Source organism: Phalacrocorax aristotelis, chromosome 12 (assembly GCF_949628215.1).
Source record: "Phalacrocorax aristotelis chromosome 12, bGulAri2.1, whole genome shotgun sequence".
NCBI classification, from domain to species: domain Eukaryota; kingdom Metazoa; phylum Chordata; class Aves; order Suliformes; family Phalacrocoracidae; genus Phalacrocorax; species Phalacrocorax aristotelis.
In genome coordinates this window covers 8,898,353-8,918,025 of record NC_134287.1, presented here as the reverse complement: position 1 = coordinate 8,918,025, position 19,673 = coordinate 8,898,353, and the positions used below count along the sequence as shown (strand labels likewise).

At 54.8% G+C, this 19,673-nt stretch overlaps 3 protein-coding genes across 13 annotated transcripts in view; 1 reads left to right on the top strand and 2 right to left on the bottom strand.

The window, feature by feature from the left end:
* Positions 1–138: 138 nt before the first annotated feature.
* On the bottom strand, positions 139–3,037 carry BORCS7 (BLOC-1 related complex subunit 7). Of its 2 annotated transcripts, none has more exons than XM_075108096.1 (5): positions 2,857–3,037; positions 2,219–2,281; positions 1,710–1,753; positions 1,264–1,284; positions 139–767 (listed from the first exon to the last, which is right to left on the bottom strand). In XM_075108096.1, exons 1-5 carry the CDS (start codon positions 2,995–2,997, stop codon positions 758–760), a joined length of 279 nt encoding a protein of 92 aa, XP_074964197.1. In that variant the 5' UTR covers positions 2,998–3,037; the 3' UTR covers positions 139–757. The 2 variants fall into 2 exon arrangements, with proteins under 2 accessions (XP_074964197.1, XP_074964196.1); XM_075108095.1 differs by having other exon boundaries at positions 139–792; positions 2,857–3,035.
* A 657-nt stretch (positions 3,038–3,694) lies between these two features.
* Positions 3,695–7,443, top strand: CYP17A1 (cytochrome P450 family 17 subfamily A member 1). 4 transcript variants are annotated; one of them, XM_075108082.1, is made up of 8 exons: positions 3,695–4,134; positions 4,661–4,799; positions 5,360–5,589; positions 5,813–5,857; positions 6,008–6,217; positions 6,464–6,651; positions 6,734–6,837; positions 7,066–7,443. In XM_075108082.1, exons 1-8 carry the CDS (start codon positions 3,805–3,807, stop codon positions 7,329–7,331), a joined length of 1,512 nt encoding a protein of 503 aa, XP_074964183.1. In that variant the 5' UTR covers positions 3,695–3,804; the 3' UTR covers positions 7,332–7,443. The 4 variants fall into 4 exon arrangements, with proteins under 4 accessions (XP_074964183.1, XP_074964185.1, XP_074964181.1 ...); XM_075108084.1 differs by having other exon boundaries at positions 3,697–4,134; positions 6,482–6,651; XM_075108080.1 differs by having other exon boundaries at positions 3,697–4,134; positions 5,813–5,899.
* A 6,043-nt stretch (positions 7,444–13,486) lies between these two features.
* The window catches only part of WBP1L (WW domain binding protein 1 like), a 68,263-nt gene continuing 62,076 nt past the window's right edge, over positions 13,487–19,673 (bottom strand). For all 7 annotated transcript variants that reach the window (XM_075108085.1, XM_075108091.1, XM_075108086.1 and 4 more), the window contains 2 exons: positions 17,271–17,432; positions 13,487–15,815 (listed from right to left, as the gene is read on the bottom strand). In XM_075108085.1, coding sequence (XP_074964186.1) covers positions 15,076–15,815; positions 17,271–17,432 — 902 coding nt within the window. In that variant the 3' untranslated portion in view covers positions 13,487–15,075. The remainder of the gene's footprint in view (positions 15,816–17,270; positions 17,433–19,673) is intronic.

The following is a 19,673-nucleotide window of genomic DNA, read 5'->3' as shown; positions in this document are numbered from 1 at the left end:
TCTCTGTCCACACTGAAGTACCTTGCTCACCCACCCAGGCACTTACAGCTCCCACTGATTAACATGCCTTAAATAAACTGCACTCTGTGCCATCTCTGTGTCTAAATACAGACCAGTGTCAAACTGCAAGCACCTGTATTTAAAATCCACAGCTCTACTTTATGCATTTCTTGCAGGGTTGGGGGGGAGTGGACACAACTTTATGAAACTTCTGGCTCTATAGCTGCTGGTCCCAGGCAGGCACGACCAGCACTCTTCCGTCATTTCACAGGAGATGGCTCCTAACTGAGCAGAGGTTTCCAGGAAGGAAAGTCGTCTTGTAGCCAGGAAGGACATTACTTTGGACAGAAAGAATATCACATGCCATGGGCTGGGCTGGCAAACCATCTCAAGCACATGGCCAGTGATCATTAGCTGAATGACACTGGTACCTGCAGTGCTGGTGTGGAGCGAGCACCTCACACTACATGGGAAGTAAGCAGATGCAGGAATTGTTGGGGGGAGTAAAGTTTCAGGTAACTTTCAGTTCAATGCAGGTGAGCAGGTGAGCGTTCTGGAGCAGAGACGTGGATGGGGGCACATGAGAGGGGCCCACATGCTCAGAAACACGAACTCCACACATATTCCAGCTGACATCCAGCACCATCCAGATATAGGTCTGAACCCTGGGGTCCAGAGGGGAAAGGATGCTTGGATGCCCTCAGGGCCAGTCAAGATGTCCTTGTGCCTTCAGCCGTGCTTCATTTCAGCAAGTGACTCAGCTGGTCCTGTAGATTTGATGACTGCTCAACACTGGGGACCAAGCAAGAAGAGGTTCCCTGTGAGATCCGCTCCCCAGACTGTACTGTGCTGCCTGTGCCCAAGGGACCAGAACAGCTCTAGCACTGACACCACAGAAAAGATAAACCCTGGGGTTCCCCAACCCTCCTCTGTGTTCCCCACAAGGCAAACCTCATTTTGTGCACCCATAAGCAGGCAGCTCTCCTCTACTCCACCCTCATCTCCTGTCACAAATGACCTCATAGGCTCTATCGTGGTAACGAAACAAATAGAAGTTTTGGTATAAGTCATCCCTTCACCTAAATTCTCATCTCTACACAGTACTGAAACACCATCCCGCTGGGCCAGCATCTTCTTCACAGGCAGCTACAAAAACCTTTTAGCTCTGTTTCCCACCCCTACTCCAACACTTTTCCCTTTCCATCAACCCACACACATCCCCCTCCCCAGGTCCTCCTGGCATGCCTTCAGCTGGGTACTCACTTCTTCTGAATTGCTTCCTGCCTAGATGAAAAAGGGGAGAAAAAGAGCATTAAAAAAACAAAATCTCAGCAGCAGGGTTCACGTTATATTGAAGAAAAGGGACTTGATCAAGGGCTCAGGAGGTCAAAACCCTAGTGTGTTTCTGTGTTACATCCTGAGAGGACAGCAGCGGCACTAGCTTCTCCCCTAGCCCTAGATGCATCACACTTTCACAGGTGATGTGGTGCATGGCAAATAGGAAGCAAAAATCTCAGCTCCCACCCCAAAACAGCCTGTGCTGTACCAGTGCAGCTGGAAAGGGCTGAAAAATTCCAGCTCCAGCCCATCTTTGAGGAACCAGGCAAGAGGGATTGGCCTGAGTGGGCTCCATGCAAAGTCTTTAAGAAGGGAAAGGGATCAAGGGATCCACTCAGCTCCCCACAGAGAATATGGTGTCCCCTACTTACTGATACTGTAGATGAGTGGTTATTATGGCCATTTTCCTTAAACTCTGTGGAAAACAAGACAAAGAATGAGTGTCTGATGGGAGCAATTCAGCAGAATCACAGGGCAAGCTGTCCCAATGCCCCGGGGAGTTCCCCCAGCACGGCCATCACTGTACCACCGCACTGCCTCCAGAACACCCACACCGGTGTCTGTCAGCGATGGCACACCCCCCTCTTCTCTCCCATCAAGAGGCACTCTCAACTAAATGCTTCGTTTCAGCCTACGGTCCCTCGTGCTTTCTGGCAGAGAAGGCACAGCTTAAGGGCTGGCTTGTGTTGCAGGATGCCAGAAGGCCAGTGGCACACGCGGGTTTGTGGAAGCAGTAGATTACTCTAGTCATCAGCCCGGCTGCCCAAACTCATGTATTTCATTTCAGGGCTCCAGTAACATTGCTGCATCCCCATTCTTACAACCCTCCTCTCTTCCTGCCCGCTAGAAACTCTACTGCTCTAGAAGATAAACAGCTTACATCTTCTGAGTGCAGGATGGCATCTTCTTGCATCACCATGTTTCTAGCAGCCTGACCCAGGAGCTGAAAACGAAAGCACAGAACAGACCGGGAGGGTCTGTGTCTCCCGTAAATCTTGTGACAGCTGCTCAGCAGACTCACACACAAGACTGGCACCCCGGGGGGACCGGGTGGCACAGTGCGAGGCTTGCTGGGAGCACCGCGGTGCTCTGCCCACCCCACACAGGCTTTGGGAGAGCCTGAGGCGTCGTTCTGGTCTGTCACTCCGGTGGGATGCCGTGGGGTAAAGGCAGCCCCCCGCCTCCCCAGCTCCACCAGTGCGCAGGCAGAGCCGGGGGTGCTGGCACTCGGGGCCCAAGAGCCCCGCGGGGGTGCCCACTGTGCCGCCCCCCCGGACTTCAACTCCCAGCATACCCCGCCTCCCCGTGACTACAACTCCCAGCATGCCCCGGCCCGGCCGCCCCGCCCCCCAGCAGCCGGCGGGGCCCCGGTTCCCCGGCCACCCCGCCCGGCCCGGCCGACGCCCCCGACAAGTGGGGGGCGGAGCTGCCGCCGACCCCGGCTCCTCCCCGCAGGCCTCGCTGCCGCGCTGCATGCCGGGCCCTGTAGTCGGCCGCCCAGCTGTGCCCGCCGCTCACCTCGGCGCTGCGGGAGCCCTTCAGCACCTGCTTGGTGAGGGCGATCACATCCGTGCCGCAGCTCGTCACCTTCTCGGTCAGGAGCCCCTTCACCGAGTGTCCGAAGCGCGCCTGGGCCTCCGCCGCCGCCCCCGCCGCCATCTTACCTGCCCGCGCCCCGCCCCGCCCCGGCGAGCGCCGCTACGGTGAGTGCCGGGGGCCAGAAGAGCTGGGAAGGCGCAGGGTCCACGGGCGGGTGGGGGGATCTCCGCGGAGGGGCCGCCTCTGCTCGGGGCTCTTGTACCCCCATGGCTTCCCCTAGGACACCCCAAACTCGGACACCACCCTGGGCACGGACACCCCGAGGCTGCCCAGCCCTGACCGGTGCTGCCCAGTGCTGACTAGCGCTGACCGGTGCTGACCAGCACCACCCAGTGCTGACCGGGGCGGCCCAGTGCTCACCAGCGCTGCCCAGTGCTCACCAGTGCTGCCCAGTGCTGCCCAGTGCTGCCCAGTGCTCACCAGTGCTGACCAGTGCTTGCCCAGTGCTGACCAGTGCCCCCAGTACTGTGTTGCCCGTCCCCTCCTGGGCATGTCGAGGGGGTCCCAGGCTGGGGTCAGACCCCAGTGCCCCACCAGTCCCCTGATGCGTTCATGGTACCCAAGGGAGACCCTGAAGGCTCGGCCACCCCCACACCCTTCACCTGCTGTAGGGACAGAGCCCCAAGGATGGATCTGGCCCTTCAGCCCACTGGACACGGCTCCCCCACAGCCAGCCGGCATAGCCATGGCCCCACTGCCCTCTCCCCCTGCCGGGTGCCCAGCTGCAGAGCTGGCTGCAAGCCCAGAGCCCTGTTCCCCCCCTCCCCGTCCCGATAAGGAGGCGAGCCCTCCTTGGGATCAAGGCAATGACCCCACAGCCACTATAAAGTCCCCCTGTGCTGCTGCAGCCCTACAGCTGGCCCCACCATGCCGCTGCTAGGCACCCTGCTGCTGGCCCTGGCCCTGCTCTGCGCCTGGGTGCTGGTACGCCAGCGAGCCGCCACAAAAATGGGGACAAGGACAGGGACGGGTCCAGGGCGCCCACGGAGCCTGCCAGCCCTGCCGCTAGTGGGGAGCCTGCTGCAGCTGGCTGGGCACCCCCAGCTCCACCTACGGCTCTGGCGCCTGCAGGGCCGCTACGGCAGCCTCTACGCCCTCTGGATGGGCTCTCACTATGTGGTGGTTGTCAACAGCTATCGGCATGCCAGGGAAGTGCTGCTGAAGAAGGGGAAGGCTTTCGCTGGACGGCCGCACACCGTGAGTTGGTGGCAGGTTTTGGGGGACCCCCTCCCACTGTGGCGTGGGGTGTGAGGTGGGGAATGCTCTGGAGAAAGGCACTGGCACCCAGCAGGGTCCATCTCCTCTCCCCATCCTGCCTGGAGCAAGGCAATGGCAGGGGTAGCCCCTCTCTGCCCTGTTCCCCAGGGTGAATCCTGCACATCCTCCATCCTAAGGGTGCTCGTTCTTGCTGAGGGCTGGCTGGACCTCAGGGCTTGGGGATGTGGGGTCAGGTACCACCAGGCTCCCTGCACCCCCTAAGTTTCCTGGGCACTCCAGCCCCTAACCCTGGTGTCTGTCCCCAGACCTCTCCATCGGTCCTTGGTGGGGGGAGGGGGGAGTAAAGCTCATGGCCTGGGCTTTGCCTGCCGGTGCCAACCACCAGCCCCGCCGGACTATCCCCGGGATGACATGACCATCCATCCCCCAGCGTCGCTCCTTCCCAACGCATGGCCCTGTGGAGCTGCCCTGCAGTGGGGTGACCCCAGGGCTGCCTTTCCCACAGGTGACCACGGACCTGCTGTCCCGGGGGGGTAAGGACATCGCCTTTGCCAGTTACAGCCCCCTCTGGAAGTTCCAGCGCAAGCTGGTACATGCTGCCCTCTCCATGTTTGGGGAGGGCTCACTTAGCCTTGAGACGATCAGTAAGTGACTCTGCCGGTCCCCGGGCTCCCTCCCAGCTCTGTCTCCCTTCTGCACTTGATCAGGGCTGGAGTTTTCCTTTCTCCATGCTCTGATCCCCTGGTAATCAAGGGGAGACTCATTGGCTCAGCCCAAACCTCCCAGCACCCCTCTAGTTTGCCTAGCAGGGGCTTGGTCCCTCTTTGTCCATCCCCAGTACTTTACCGACACCTCTCCCTGTGCATTTTCTACCCTGAGCTGTGGCTCCCCTCGCTTACAGCTGGGGAAACTGAGACATGGAGCCAGCTCCTAGCATGTGGGCTCCCCGCTCCACCCAGGAGGAGCATCAAGCCTCACACAGAGACTTTCCTGCGTACCTCCATCCTCTCTGCTCCTCCCCAGAATCCAGTATTGTCCCTTCTGACCATCCGAGACCCTCAGGGCTCAGCCCTGGCTGGGGGGTTTTCTCTGCAGATTGCACACCCTGAATGAGTGGGGGACCCCTCCTTCCAGCCCCCAGCTGCCCCCTCCACCCCCTCGGCTTCACCATCACCCCCTCACCTGCCTTTCCTTTCCACCCCAGTCTGCCGGGAGGCTGCATCCCTGTGCGAGACACTCAGCGCTGCACAGGATACAGCCCTTGACGTGGCCCCTGAGTTCACACGGGCCGTCACCAACGTGGTCTGCTCCCTCTGCTTCAACTCCTCGTACCGGCGTGGGGACCCCGAGTTTGAGGCCATGCTGGAGTACAGCCAGGGTATCGTGGACACTGTGGCCAAGGAGAGCTTGGTGGACATCTTCCCCTGGCTCCAGGTAAGCAGGGACACAGGGACTGGCTGTTCCTCTCACCTTGAATGAGACAAAGGAGCTGAGATGTGTTGTGCAGGAGAGGACTACCTGACCCCCCGGGGTTAGGAGGGTCCCCCAAGGTCCCACAAGGGCCAGTACCCTGGTGGGCACGGAGCAACTGCCTGGGGGCCTGCAGAGGCTGGGCTAAGCTGGAGGCCTTTGCTGTAATGTGGCTTTTCTCCCCCAGATATTCCCCAATAAGGACCTGGCCCTGCTGAAAAGATGCCTCAAGGTACGGGACCAGCTGCTGCAGCAGAAGTTCACCGAACACAAGGTGCTAACAGGGCCAGGAGAGGGAAATGCTCGGGAGCTGCAGGGTGCTGTAGCTGGGGTGGTGGGGACTCTGCCGAGGCCAGCCCAGCTCATGTGTGTCCCCTGGCAGGAAGCCTTCTGCGGGGACACCGTGAGGGACCTCATGGATGCCCTCCTGCAAGTGAGGCTCAGTGCCAAGAACGGCAGCTCTCCGGCACCAGGGCTGGAGTTGACTGACGACCACCTCCTCATGACTGTGGGGGACATCTTTGGGGCTGGCGTGGAGACCACCACGACTGTGCTCAAATGGGCTGTGCTCTACCTGCTCCACTACCCCGAGGTAGGGTCTGCACCCTGCGGTGGGGGGGCCTGGTCTCCCTCTGACACCAGGGACATTGTGGGGAGCTTTGAGGAAGGCAGGTACAAAGAGAGGTGTTAGGCTTTGTGAATAAGCAGGATCAGGCTGTGGGCATTTTACTTCTGCCCTGCCCAACCTGCCAGGACGTGCTGGTGATGCTGGGTCTACGCTGCTGCCACGGTGAGCCCCCACCCACAGGGCACCTTCCTCCCTGGGCTCCCACCCCAGCCCTTGCTCCCCTCCCAGGTCCAGAGGAAGATTCAGGAGGAGATGGACCAGAAAATTGGCCTGGCACGTCACCCCCAACTCAGCGACCGCCCACTGCTGCCCTACCTGGCGGCCACCATCAGTGAAGTGCTGCGCATCCGACCCGTGTCCCCCCTGCTCATCCCCCACGTGTCCCTTGCTGACACCAGGTGAGACCCCACGGGGCACAGCCAGGACATGGGCAAAGACAGCGGGAGGGAGCGACCGTCTTACTGTGCGTTCGCCTTGCAGCATCGGGGAATACTCCATCCCCAAGGGCGCCAGAGTCATCATCAACCTCTGGTCCGTGCACCATGACGAAAAGGAGTGGGACAAGCCTGAGGAGTTCAACCCTGGTGGGTTGGGTGCTCCCTGTCCTCCTCGTGGGGCAGCGGATGGCAGGGTGGGTGCAGCAGTGGGGAGGCTTGGTGGTGGGAGGTCAGATCCTGCTCCCCCTGGGCTGGGACACTCTCTCTGCTCTTGCATCTCATGGGATGAACATCACAAATGTGATAAACTCAGGCAGGCCTCAGGCAGAAGGGGCTGATCCCTGCCGATGCCAATGGTGCCCCTTCCCCTTGCAGGCCGCTTCCTGGATGAGCAGGGCCAGCACATCCACTCACCCTCGCCCAGCTACCTGCCGTTCGGGGCCGGGATCCGCGTCTGCCTGGGTGAAGTCCTGGCCAAGATGGAGCTTTTCCTCTTCCTGGCCTGGGTGCTGCAGAGGTTCACGCTCGAGTGTCCCCAGGACCAGCCCCTGCCCTCGCTGGAGGGCAAGTTTGGTGTTGTGCTGCAGGTGCAGAAGTTTCGAGTGAAGGCTAGGCTGCGGGACGCCTGGCGAGCCTCGTGATGGGGACAAGGCCTGGATCCCAGGCACTGGTGGGATGCGATGGGATCACAGAGGCTATGCCCTGCCTGCCCCATGGATGTGGGGTTGTCTGGATAAAGCTGTTTCCGACGCAGCATGGCTCCAGCTATTTTTTGGACAGGCAATGGAGGTCGGGGGAGGTGGGAGGGTGCCTGAGATATATAGTGACAACACAACTTCATGTGAGCACTGCGCTGAGCTGGGAGGCCATGGCCTGTCTGCGGGGCTGCTAACGTGAACAGCCTCTTCACCCCACCAGAGGCAGCCATGAGCCATGGAAACCAGCCACCCACAGAGCTGGTGGGTAGAGAAGGGCCCACCCCAGCCACGTAAGGGGGAAAAAGTGATCACAGGGCAGTTTGGGGGTTAGGGATGCCCAGGCTGTGGTCAGGTCACCCCGTGGCTGTGACCCCAGGTGGGTTACCCTGGCTGGCCCCTGCCTTAGTTTCCCCACTGGGAGCAGGGAGAATGAATGTGACATGGGCTGGGAGCTGAGCCTGCTATGGGGCAGGGAGAGCTCCCCCAGCCCTGCCTTCCCCAGCCCCAGCCCAGGACTGCATGCCCCTGCCGGTGGGACCCCCGCCTGCTCCTTGCGGGGAAAAAGAAGAAAACAGCTTGGAGAATCCTGCAGTTTTAGCTCCCACTCAGCTTCCTCTCCCGTGGTACACCAGCACACACACTGCTGCCAGCACGTGCAGGTGTATGCACAGGGCTGCCTCCACACACGTATACTTACAAGCACGTATATGCAAATAAAAGCACAGGGATGCATTTAAGCCTGCTGACGTATGCATATACATGCACATATGTGCTTGTATGCACACATGCATACATGTACTTGTGCACACACACAGCCCCTACCAGATGGGACATGAGCACCTTGTAGGGCCACAGGGCTCTCTGACCCGGTCCTGTGTGTGAGCCGCTGTGGGGGGAGGTGCAGGCAGCCCCAGCTCCGGCCGAAAGCAGGGGGCTCCCATTGCTTAGGGACACGGAGGAGCACCCAGAGGTGCTTAGACCCCATGGGTGATGGTCAGCTATGGGGCCCCCAGGCCCAGTGCGTGGGCACCACAGAGTGGGGGGCTGCTGACATTCATTGCGCAGCAATGTGGCATCTCCCGCCTGCACGGAGTCCCAAGCATCAATGCTCACTGTCTGGCTGGGTTATGGCCGTCACTTTGAGCAGCATAACCTTTCCGTAATGCGAGGGGCCCTGTTTGCTTTCGCCAAAAACCACCATGCCATGGAGGGAAGCATGCAATCAGGTTTCTGGTTCTCTATTACTTGACCTCTTAATATTTAACTAAATAGCAACACAGCTATGGCTCAGGGCACCTGGAGGAAAAGCAGCCGGGGCAGAGGGGAAAGCCCCGCACAGCCCCGGCATGGTGCGGCACAGCCAGCCCTGAAAAACCCCACATTTTTGCCCTTTTCTATTTCCCCCTGCCCTCTCTCTTGCTAGCAGGCAGGAAAACTCACATAAAACCCCACCACCACTAAACTTTCTACTCCCTGAGTCAAAGTGTACGTTTTCTTTCAAACTGCTAGCACTTTGCTTTCACCCAGCCTCCTCACCACTCAGCATCTGATGCCAAATGGGTCCCATCAGCCACACCTCGGCATGGGGATGATGAAAGCAATGCATCTGCAGCCCAGCACAGTGCCCGGAGCACCTTCCCTCCTCCCAGTCCATTATGGCGGGGGCTCAGGGTGGCAGGGAGGAGCTGGAAGAAGAACCACTGTGCACATGCCTGCCCCAGGGGCAATTCTTGGCGTGATTTGTGCAGTTGACCCACCAGAAGCTGGGCAGAGGGGAGTGCAGCAGGAGCCAAGCCCCGCCGCTGCTGCATAGTCTCTGCTGACTTGTGCAGGCTGAGCCCTCCACCTCTGCCAGCACAGGTTGAAGCTGGGTGGGTATGGGGGACTGGGCTCACCGTGGGTTTGGGGAAAATTTGGCTGAACACGATGCTCTGGGCTTCCCCTTGGACTGGTGCCTCCATGCCAGCCTGGTCCTTCCCGTGCCCCGGATCCTGTCCCTGGCAGCACATGCCGGCTGAGAGGCTCCTCTTCAGTCTCTTGCAGTCACCAGTAAGTGCAGCATGCTGATGCCTCCAGGAGCACCAGCCCAGGACCTCCAGCACCTCTGTGCCCCTTTGCCAAGGCACCGTGTTTGCTCTTGGCAAGGGAAGGGAATTTCTCCTTGCCAGAGTCAGCACGGGGCTGGCACATTGTGCACGTTGCCGTTGCCAAGGCACTCACAGCAAGGCGCGTGTACGCACAGCAAGCGCTCAAGGCTAGCGTGTACCTTGAGGGAGAAATGGGGACTTTGGGATTGGGGATGTTTCCAAACCGGAGAACACCTCCAGCCACAGATGCTTGTGCAAAGCTCGCACTCCTGTTCGCCAGGGCTGGCACATGCTGACCCTAGGCCTGGAGACCAGCCACATGCTGCAAACCCCGTCATGCCGAGCCTGGCCCCACTGCGGGGTGTCTTGCCCCTGCCCCAGCCCACGTCCTGCCAACCAGCCGACAAGCAGAAGATGCCGCCGCAGGGGGTTCAGTGCCCAGTACCAGCTGCCTGGCACTTTGTGAGCTGGTAAACAGCCGCCGGCATGGCTGCTCCCCGCTCTGGGAACAGGCAGAGACGCTGCTGAATCATCTGGCTGGTATTTATGTCCTGACAGCTGCTCCGGGGCCATGCCGCTGCGCCCAGCCCTGACCCCACCAGACAGCTTCACCTGGGCTGCTGGCAGTGGGGCAGTGCTGGATCTGGCCCACGGTGGCCCCCTCTCTCCTCCTGCCCCCCTGAGACCCAGGACATGCAAATCCACCACCTTGGACAAGCCCTTCGGCTTCATCCAGACCTGGCACTGGGCAGCCCAGTGACTGGAAAACTGGGGGGATGAGGCGACCATGCCCACAGGAGAGTCAGGGAAGACCTTGGCCTCTGCCACCAGGTTTCAGCCAGCCAAGCCCAGGCAGCCGCTGGGAATGCCGAGGCTCTTGCTGCTGAAATAATCCTGCTGCTGTAACAACCTGGGCAACGTTGGGTCCCTGCCCTCCCTCTGGGGCCGCTTGGGGTCTTTGCACGGGGGAAATGAGGACAGGAGGGAGTGGTGCTTGAGGGCTCGAAGGGCAGCTCGGGAGGGGTTGGGAACCAGTGGCTCCATCTCCCTGTGGCAGAGGGTGTCTGCAGGACAGGAAACAGTGAGTGGAAAGAAATAAGCTTTTTCATTCATGGCTGTTCCCACACTGTACCCCAGTACTCCAAGAAGCAGAGGCCCAGCTCGCCGAGGTGGGACCTGAGGGCACCAGGCAGAGCAAGCCCAAGCCTTTCCGTCACACAAACTCGTTCTGGGGGGCCCAGCCACTCCCACAGCAGTCGGCTGACCCAGCTGTGCTATGGGGCTCTGCTCAGGTGCCCTCCAAGTTTGAGGGGCTTCACTTTGCACCCAGCACTGGAAGGCCCCGGGCTGTGCCGGAGAGCTGCAGCCGGCACAGGAGGTGCGAGCAATGCTCGAAATACCTGCGGGCTCTGCGGTGGGCATGGCGCCAGGCGAGCTGAGTAAGCACAAACTTCAGGACACAGCTGTTCGCCGGCCGAAAACAAATCGAGAAACAACCCGGCAGCCTGTGACCAACCCCCCCTCCCCGCCCCCGGCACAGAGATTGCAGCGCTTGCACCACTGCTGAGATGGCCCCAGTGCGGGAACCAGCTCCATCTGATAAAAACAGATCTGTGCTATAAGAGGGGGGGGAACCAGCTCTAATGAAGAAAGGTGACTCATCCCAGCCTTTCCCAGGCTGCCTTCCATGGGATGCCGGGGGCTGCCAGACTGCCCCCATTTACCAGCCCAGTCTGGGCTTTTCCTATATAAACAAAAGAAAAAAAAAAAAAAAAGGCGGGGAAAACCTCCCTGGGATGTGTTGCACAGGGAGGACGAGTGAGGGCCGGAAGGCAGTAGGTTTCGGGGGGAGGCAAGGGGAGTTTATTCACCAGAGCAGGACCATGCCCCGGCACCCTTCCAAGCTCTGCTGGGAGCAGGTCACCGCAGGACAAGCCCGGCCAGGGTGTGCAGAGGAGAGGATCTTTGGCTGTGGGAGCCCAGGCTGTGCGGCCAGGAGGCAAGCATGACCCAGGCTCTCACCACTGATGCATGTCCCCAAGCAGCGTGAGATGCCCAGGGAGTCCAAAGCTCCTATTGCCCTGCGGCACTGCCTCATGCTTTCAGCAGAGTCTGCTCATTTTGCTTCTGTCCTGGAGGCTTGCTCAGGTTTCCTGCCCAGGAAGTTTTCAATGACTACTTGTAACACAGATGATTAACTGCACCTCAGCTTTCCTTAGCCTCGAGTGAGGTGGGTATGAGCCCTGAGAGCAGGCTGCCAGCAAGCACCAAGACACACGGTTCCCTCCTCCTCTGCCATCTTCAGCCAACACCAATCCACTGGGTGTACAAACACACAACAATCTGCTGCGGGAAAGGGAGAGTTTGCATCGTTGGTGCCAAAGAGTCCTCGGGAACACCGAGGTGGTGCTGCAGTACCCGTCGGTCCCAGGAGCCCGCATTGAGCCTGGGGGACCCTCTTGCTGAGCCACTGCAGGGTGCTCTGCAGCGCCTGTCCCCAGGCCCACCAGGATGCCTGCTGGGTCCTTGCCCTTGGAGCCAACTTCAGTGGACAAAAACATGCTGTGCAAGCAGCACCGCGCTGCCACAGACCCTAGCAAACATAGACTTTAGGTATTATTGGCACCAACACTTAAAGCACGTTTTAAAGAAAAACACCGAGCAGTGGATTGACACTAACTTGCTCTCAATCGTGCTGCGCGGTTTACAACACAGTTTTGAAACTATGAATTCACAACTCCTCTTATAACTTATTCACTCACCCCTCATAGCTGGAAATGGGTGGTTTTGGTGCTCTGGTGTTACAGATGCACGCTTGCCCATCTCCTCACATCTCCAACATTTTATATCCACAGCGTGCATTCAGAGAACAGCTCTGTTTGGGCTGTGTTGGCTTTCTACGAAGGCATATATGAGAGGATAAAGCACCTTTCTAAAGCTGGAGCTTTGGCAGTCCTCTGCCTGACCATGTTTTTCACCCTGAAGAGGCACCAGTCAGGATGTCTCCGACGGGCTCACCTGCCCAGTGTCCTGCCCTGCACCACTCCTCCTCCCCACGCCAGCTGCCCCTGGTCCAGGTCTAAAAGCCTGTAGTACAGAGAATGGCACTGACAGTCCTGCTCCTCCTCAGGCACATGTGAGCTTAAGAGACATAGTTTGTGCCCTGTTTGTTTCTTTATGGTCTTTAAAAGCCTAAAAAAACTCCAAGAGTCATAAAAAACAGGCACATCACTGCTTCTTCCTGACTTCAAGATTAGAAATATCAGCTTGGCTTACTGGTACTCACCTCTATGTCCAGAGTAGAAGTGGGGGGTTCCCCTGCCCTTAGTGGAATGGCTGGAAAGCAAACATGGAGATTTTTGTCTTATGCCAACAGAAATGTTGGCAGAGGGTCTCCCACTGGCACAGGACTGTCCTCAGGATTTACAGCAGTAAAACCCCATTCCATAAGGACTGATGTGCTTTTTTAGCTTCCTTTGTGGTGCGAGGAACAGAGCCAGGTGCCAATACGTACAGAATTCCTAGGGCTGGCACTGGGGATCTCTAATTCTCTTCTCAAAAGATACATGTGGTCGGTGAACACAGCTGGAAGCAACCAGTCCCCCGGCAGCCATGGTGCACAGCGAGCCAGCCTGGCTCTGGGGCACGCACAGCCTCTCCGTTGCCACTCACGCTCCAGGCATCCCGGAACGAGGTCTCCTGAATCCAAACCAAAGTCCTTTATTCTTAGGAGCACCCTAAGACACAAACTGAAGAGCAGTCTTCATCAGCTGTTCTGATGGAAGAGAAAGGCTGTGATGGGCAAAGGAGTGAGATTCTCTTAAACCTTATAAGGTAAAAGTGCTCTCCTCAAACGTGTGGGTAGAATATTGAAATAAGCACCACTTGTCTCACTCTGTCATTTCTATCCAGCACAGTGCTACATACCTCCAGTTAAAAAACCAAAACTAGCCCACCAAACTAAAGACAAATCTTGCTCTGAACTCACAAAATGATACTCACACACATGGGCAAGTTATCAGAAAAGGCATTATATTTTGGTTTCCACCTTATTTAAAACTGATTTTGGTTTTCAATCAATCAAATCTGAATATGTCCGAGTTCAGTTTTCAATTTTTTTTCCCCATAACAGTAATGATCTGGACGACCATAATTATAAAAGGGACGGGGAGAAAACCCGAGAACAAGAGAACAAGATACATAGTCTGAACTGTGCTCCCTTCCACATGAGCACTCTAGGGAATGTTAGTTTCAGCTCTCCGTTTCTTTTTTTTTTTTTTTCTTCAGGTTGTAACTAACAAAACCTCTACCGTTTATTAAAGCAAAGCTACAGTAAATTTTCTTGCAGTCTTACAGCAGGTTTTCATATTACCAGTAGGACTCGCATGCATGGATTGCAGTCACACACACGCTCACAGACGTTATACAGTAGCCAGTTGCCACCATAAAAAAAAAAAAAAAAGAAAAAAGAAAAAGGAAACAGACATTCATTTCTTTTAAGTGGTCAACATTAGAATCGCACCAAGCTTTTGGATCACAAAAAAAAAAAATACTGCACAGGTCTTCCACATCTACATGGTAAGTCATCCCTTCGCAATGGACGGAGCTCTCGTCTCCATTTGTTCAACATGCATCGCTGAAGCTTGAAGGCACGCTGGCCAAAGAGAGCCCTGTTCTTTTTTTGTCATCTTAACTCGAGTGTGCTGCTCTTGGGGTGCAAAAAAAGGAAAAAAATAAAGCCAATCCCTTTTGCAGCACACCGGGAAAAGGTCATTCGGAGACCACAGTACTTGGAAGGCAGCCCAGCTGCCTGGATTCTACTTCTAACTGTGCTCTTAGAGGCATTGAAGGAATACACTTGTCTTTAAAAATGACATATAAAGGCAAATTTCTGCAAACCCTTTCTTTTCAAACTGCTTACGGTAGACTAACATTCCTTCTGGAAGAAACTGGTCCTTCAGTCACCAGCTTCAAGTGGGAAATTTCCTACCTGCTGTCTTAAACACTGAAGCACCAGAGATTATAGGGCTGATGTGTTCAGGCATTCATCAGCTTTGGGAAAACTTAACACACCAAAAAAATAAAAAAAGAAGAAAAAAAGAAATCCCCAATGCCTCAAGAGCACTATATCAAACCAGAACTCTTGGGCTACTGACTGCCGGCACTGTCAGAAGCTGCTTGCTTCTGGGAAGACACCTGGAGGTTGAAGCCTTATGGTGATTTTGAATCCTCCCAGGGTGAGATTTGCTGAGCTTTACTGATTGCAAGATAAAGCAGTTTTGGAAAACTAAAACCAACAAACTCATAATAACCATCACCAAAATCACCATTGGGAAAGTTCCATTTGTTAGAAAGTCTCATTGAGAAACATCAGTCCCTGCCCCACAGAGCAGGATGGACACGATTAACAAAACCCAGAGCGACCCGTCCCCCACAAGCCGGGCCTTCGGGGACTAGTCCCCAAATTATATTGGAGGGGGAGAAAGAAAAAGAAACCAAAAAAAGAAGGTTGTATCACCTTTTCCTCCTGTTAAAGTTTTAATCCTCTTATTCCATTTCTATTTCTTGTTTTCCCCAATTCTCCCTTCCACTCTGCCACCTTAGCTGGGGGAGTTATTGGTACGAGAGTTTGGAGAGTCCTGCTCATTTATCGTGTTCAAGAGTACACACACCGGCTGCCGGGGCAGGTGGTGGTGGCTGTGTTCACGGTGCTGCTCTTCCTCAGCATGAAAAAGCCCTTCCTCCTCATCCCCATGGGGGCGGCCGCTGCAGCTGTCGCAGAAGTCCAGAGGCCCATCCAGAGCATCATCGATGAGCCCGTCGAACTCCTTGAGGTCATCGTCATGATGGCCCCGGTTGCATACACAGACTTCAATGCCTGAGTCACCGGTGAAACGGCGCTGCCTGCCCGGCGTCTTGTCCTTCGCGTCGGGAATGGCGCTGCTCTGCTCTAAGCTCTCAGAGCTGTAACCTTTTAGCAGTTCCTCCTTGCACTCCATATCCTTATCAGGACCAGCCCTCTCCACTAGCTCGGCTCCCGTGCTGGTACCACTGGGCTCGACGCTCTGCATTTTGGCAACTACTCGCTCGACCAGTGTGGTGGTGGAGGGCTCGGGGTCCCCAAGGCCAGGGGACCCGGTGTTGTCAGTACTGCTGTTATTGCCGCTGGGTGCTGCTGAGCTGCTCTGTGCTGGCTGCAGGTTTCTTGGCGTGTCTGGAATTGTGCTACTGCTGCCTGCTGGGACACACTGCTGGTGTAAGGCACTATATGGTGGCGGGGGGGTCGGTGGTCGGTTCACCACTTCCTCATAGGGAGGTAGTAAATAATTTGGCAAGAACCCTAAAAGTGGGAGGCAAGGAGGAGAAGTTATTTCATGAACAGCTTATCTCAGGAAATGAGTCACTAATGCAGGTCAGTGTGTCATTTGTCACCTACCAGCACCTTCCCACTGAACAGCTCAGTGCATTTTACAAGGGGCGCCAAAACTTGGCCCAAATAAGACATGTCATGTTTTAGAGAAGCAGCAATTGTGGCACGGGAGGGCACCATTACAAGAGGAGATGGGCACAGTTGGGAACAGCAGCCTGATCTCCCTGCTCTTGAGCCTACGCTTAGGACTACCAAGTGAATCTCCCCCCACTGCCCTGTACCTCACAGCAGCCCCATAAACCACACCAAGGGATGGCCTGTGCTGGCTGGAGGGAACACCCTGGGAGGTAACTCACCAGCCCTCTCCAACACTGGCTTCTCAGCTGAGTTTCCACTTTCAATAGCAAATATTCTGTCTCACAAAGCTTTGTGCAAATATGAAGACACTCAATCAGTTACAAAGAACTTAGGATCCTGGCTTTTGGTTATTGCTTTAGTGCCGGATTCGGGTTTTTCTGGCACGATCAGAATAAATTGGCCGTACTGGCAAGACAGTTTGGTTTATAGTCCTTACAGCCCCTCAAATCTATGAAAGATTTTGTTTATTTCTTAAGAGGCAACCAAATAGTCTATACAGACAGAATGGACTTAAATACTGGAAACAAAGACAGCACTGCAGTTTTCCATGTGCAACTGCATATCCCTGGGGCTGGGGACGAAAGCGCTGCTGGGGATTATTTCTGAGGTGGCTGCAAGACTTTAACAAGAAAAGCAAGTTCATACATGCAATTCAACAGTCCATTACAGGAAACTCAACTGCGGTACCTCCAGTCAAAAGTCTGAGGCTTGCTGTTCTAGCACAGCGTAGCAGGGCATGAAGGAGAGAACAAAGTGACTGTACTTCCCCTGAGCTGTGGGCAACAGCTCTTTCGTGTAAACTCCTATGGCTGCTCACCAGCAGCATCATCTGGGAATTGCAGGACAGGGCAGGAGCCAGCATGACCCCTGCTGAGGCACCATTTCCACCCAGCCCGTGTGACTGAATGTTGTGAAGCCACTTCCCACATCTCAGTCACACCAGGAGCAAGTGCAGGCTGGAAAGGAGGAGCATCCATAAAGTCCTGAACGAAGTACTCTAAGAACCTTCTCAGAAAAACACCCAGGGAATCACTGCATTCACAGAGCCAAATCAGGGGAGGGTGTGAAGGTGCTGTAGCTGGTACGGTACAGCTCCAGAGTCAATGGGGCTCAAATGCATCCAGCAGCTGGAATACGTCACCTGCTTTTTACAAGTCAAGGTTAGGCAGCAAAGCTGCCCCCTGCCTCTTGCTGAGCCCAACCCCTGCTCCCCGCTTCCACCCCACATGGGAAACTTGCTGTTGCCCCGCTCCCCACGACCTCCAGGAAAAACAGTGAAGTACATACGGAAATAAAATGGCAGGGCTGAATAGTTATGGGCTTCCCGGTAAGCGATCAGGTTGATCTCGTGTTGCCGCTGCTGGGCCTGGAGACGATGTTTGGTGCGTCGGTGATGGCAAACACAACAGCAGCTGAGGATGATGATGATGGTCCACACCAGCCAAAACCCTGCAGCAGGAGAGAGCAAGTGTTAACCACAGTGCAAGAGCCACGTCCAATCCCAGGAAGCCCCACGAAGTTGATAGAGAAGATCATAAGAAAGTCTGGATCTGAACTCCACACTGGTCTAAAGGCAGAAATCGTGGTGCACCAGCCAGCTTCAACACAGACCCACCTGTGTGGGTGACTGCTACTCTGGCAGCCTTGACAGAATCCAGTAACTCTGTACACATTTTGGTACGATGTGACATATGTTCAGTAGTCACAATTCTGGAGGAGAACAAAATATGGAGACAGGGCTACGCTCCCACCCCTTGGATACAATTTCTTCAAGCCAAAAATATGAGTAGAGCTGTGAATAGCATTGAACTTGTCTCCCGCAGCCACTTCAGTTTGAAAATAACAATCAAGACACAAAAGACACTCTGCAGATTGACCACAGAAGAAGAGAAAAACCCCAAGCACTGTGTTTTGCTTTTGTTTGCACTGCTCTTTAATTTCCAGCCCAAATCCTTCATTGTTATGTTTAACAAAAACATACTTTTTACACAAATGTCTCAAAACATTTTTAAAATTTATTTTTGTATTCAATGTCTTAAATTATCCAAAATTAAATTAAACTAGCCCCCCACTCTGAATCCTCAAGAAACCTAACTTCTGCTCTGTTTGTGGTCACGGCTGGTTTCTGTGCACTGTCATACTGTACGTGCTCTGCTCCTTAAAAGGGAATTTTGAAAGAGCACTTCCTGAATTTTCTCCACTCCCTCCAACATGTAGAACAACCCCTCCTTTCCATACACCCCCTTCACGCTTCTATGCACTAGAAAAATGTTTCCAAGAGGCATATCAAAGAGCTACAACTTTCACACCAGATGAGGCTTTGTCTCCTGCAACTACAGCCCACAGCTCTACCTGCTTCAGAGGTGCCTGTAATCTCTATCTTTTTTAAGCTCAGCTTTTGCAGCTAAGGATACCAGAAATCTCCCCCGTTAGAAACATGTAGGCCTGGCAGCTACTCCTCAGCAGAGATCACAACACTTTTTCTTTCAGTAAGACCTCTGCCACTCTTCATTATTCCCAAACAGACAAAATGAAGACTTCTAAGTGCTACAGCCCGTTTTCAGCGTGGCTATTCTGCCCTGGGAGATCAAACTGCTTGTTTTGCCCTAGTAAAAACGTCTAGTCCTGCCTTTACAGTACCTTGATGTTTTCAGCATCCCCTGCCGAGTTAGCAATGTTTTCTCTGCTAAGAGCTGGGTGGGGAAAGGTGAACAGTTTAGGAATTTGAAGAATGAGAGGAGTATTGGTCTGGCTCAGGACAAAGTACAGTCGACCCATATCACAGATCTGAGAGCCCTGCACTGGGCTGTTTGTAGGTGAACTGGATATGCTGTATCGTGCCTCCAAGCATTTTGAGCAGGGACTTTCACCTCCCTGTGTTGTAACCCAGATTCTCCATATATTTTGGCACAGCAAACTGAAATCTCTCTCTTGGCTTGCGCAACCAATTTTCCTAACAGACTGGATTCCACCTTATACCCAAACTTATCAAAACCTGCTATCAAATGAAGGTGTTACATGCTCCATTTTTTTTTTTTTCTTGGCTGAAAATCAAGGTGCCTAGACAGTTTTTCTAGCCAGTCTGCTCAGCTGTACCATGAAGGGCAGAGAGAAAACTGTGATCTTTGCCCCAGAGAAGCAAAGGACAAAGCACTCAAGATGCCCTCAGCACTTCCTTCAAACCAAGCTGAGAAAGCATCCACCGCCCTCCAAACACCCTCCTGCTTCTAAAAAGGCCTTTTTATATAAACTATAAGGATTGGTCTAGTCCATGCTTCCCTCCAAAGCCAGGCATTTTCAACCACTGTCTCCCAGTTTGAAGACTCTCACCAATACACTTTATTGCTTGCTAAGAGAAGGTCCCTTAGCTCTTGCTTGCTGAGGAAGCAAGAACACATTCATCAAAACCAGGTCATTGGCACAGCGTGACACCATGCACTGAAGCAGGCCTGCAGTTCATCTCCCAAGTACTCTTTATTTTTGAAGAGCAGTCTGTGATTATGTGTTCAAAAACAATGGAAAATTACACCCAGCTATCCAGGGATTTTAGCTAGAGTTATGAAAACAGATGCTTTTTAACACATTTGATCATGCCCTTTCCCAAGGACTCTAGATGCAATGGTAGCAAGCAGCACTTAGTTAGTTAAGATGTCCTGGAGAACTGCCACTGTTAAGCAATCTCAGCTGTAG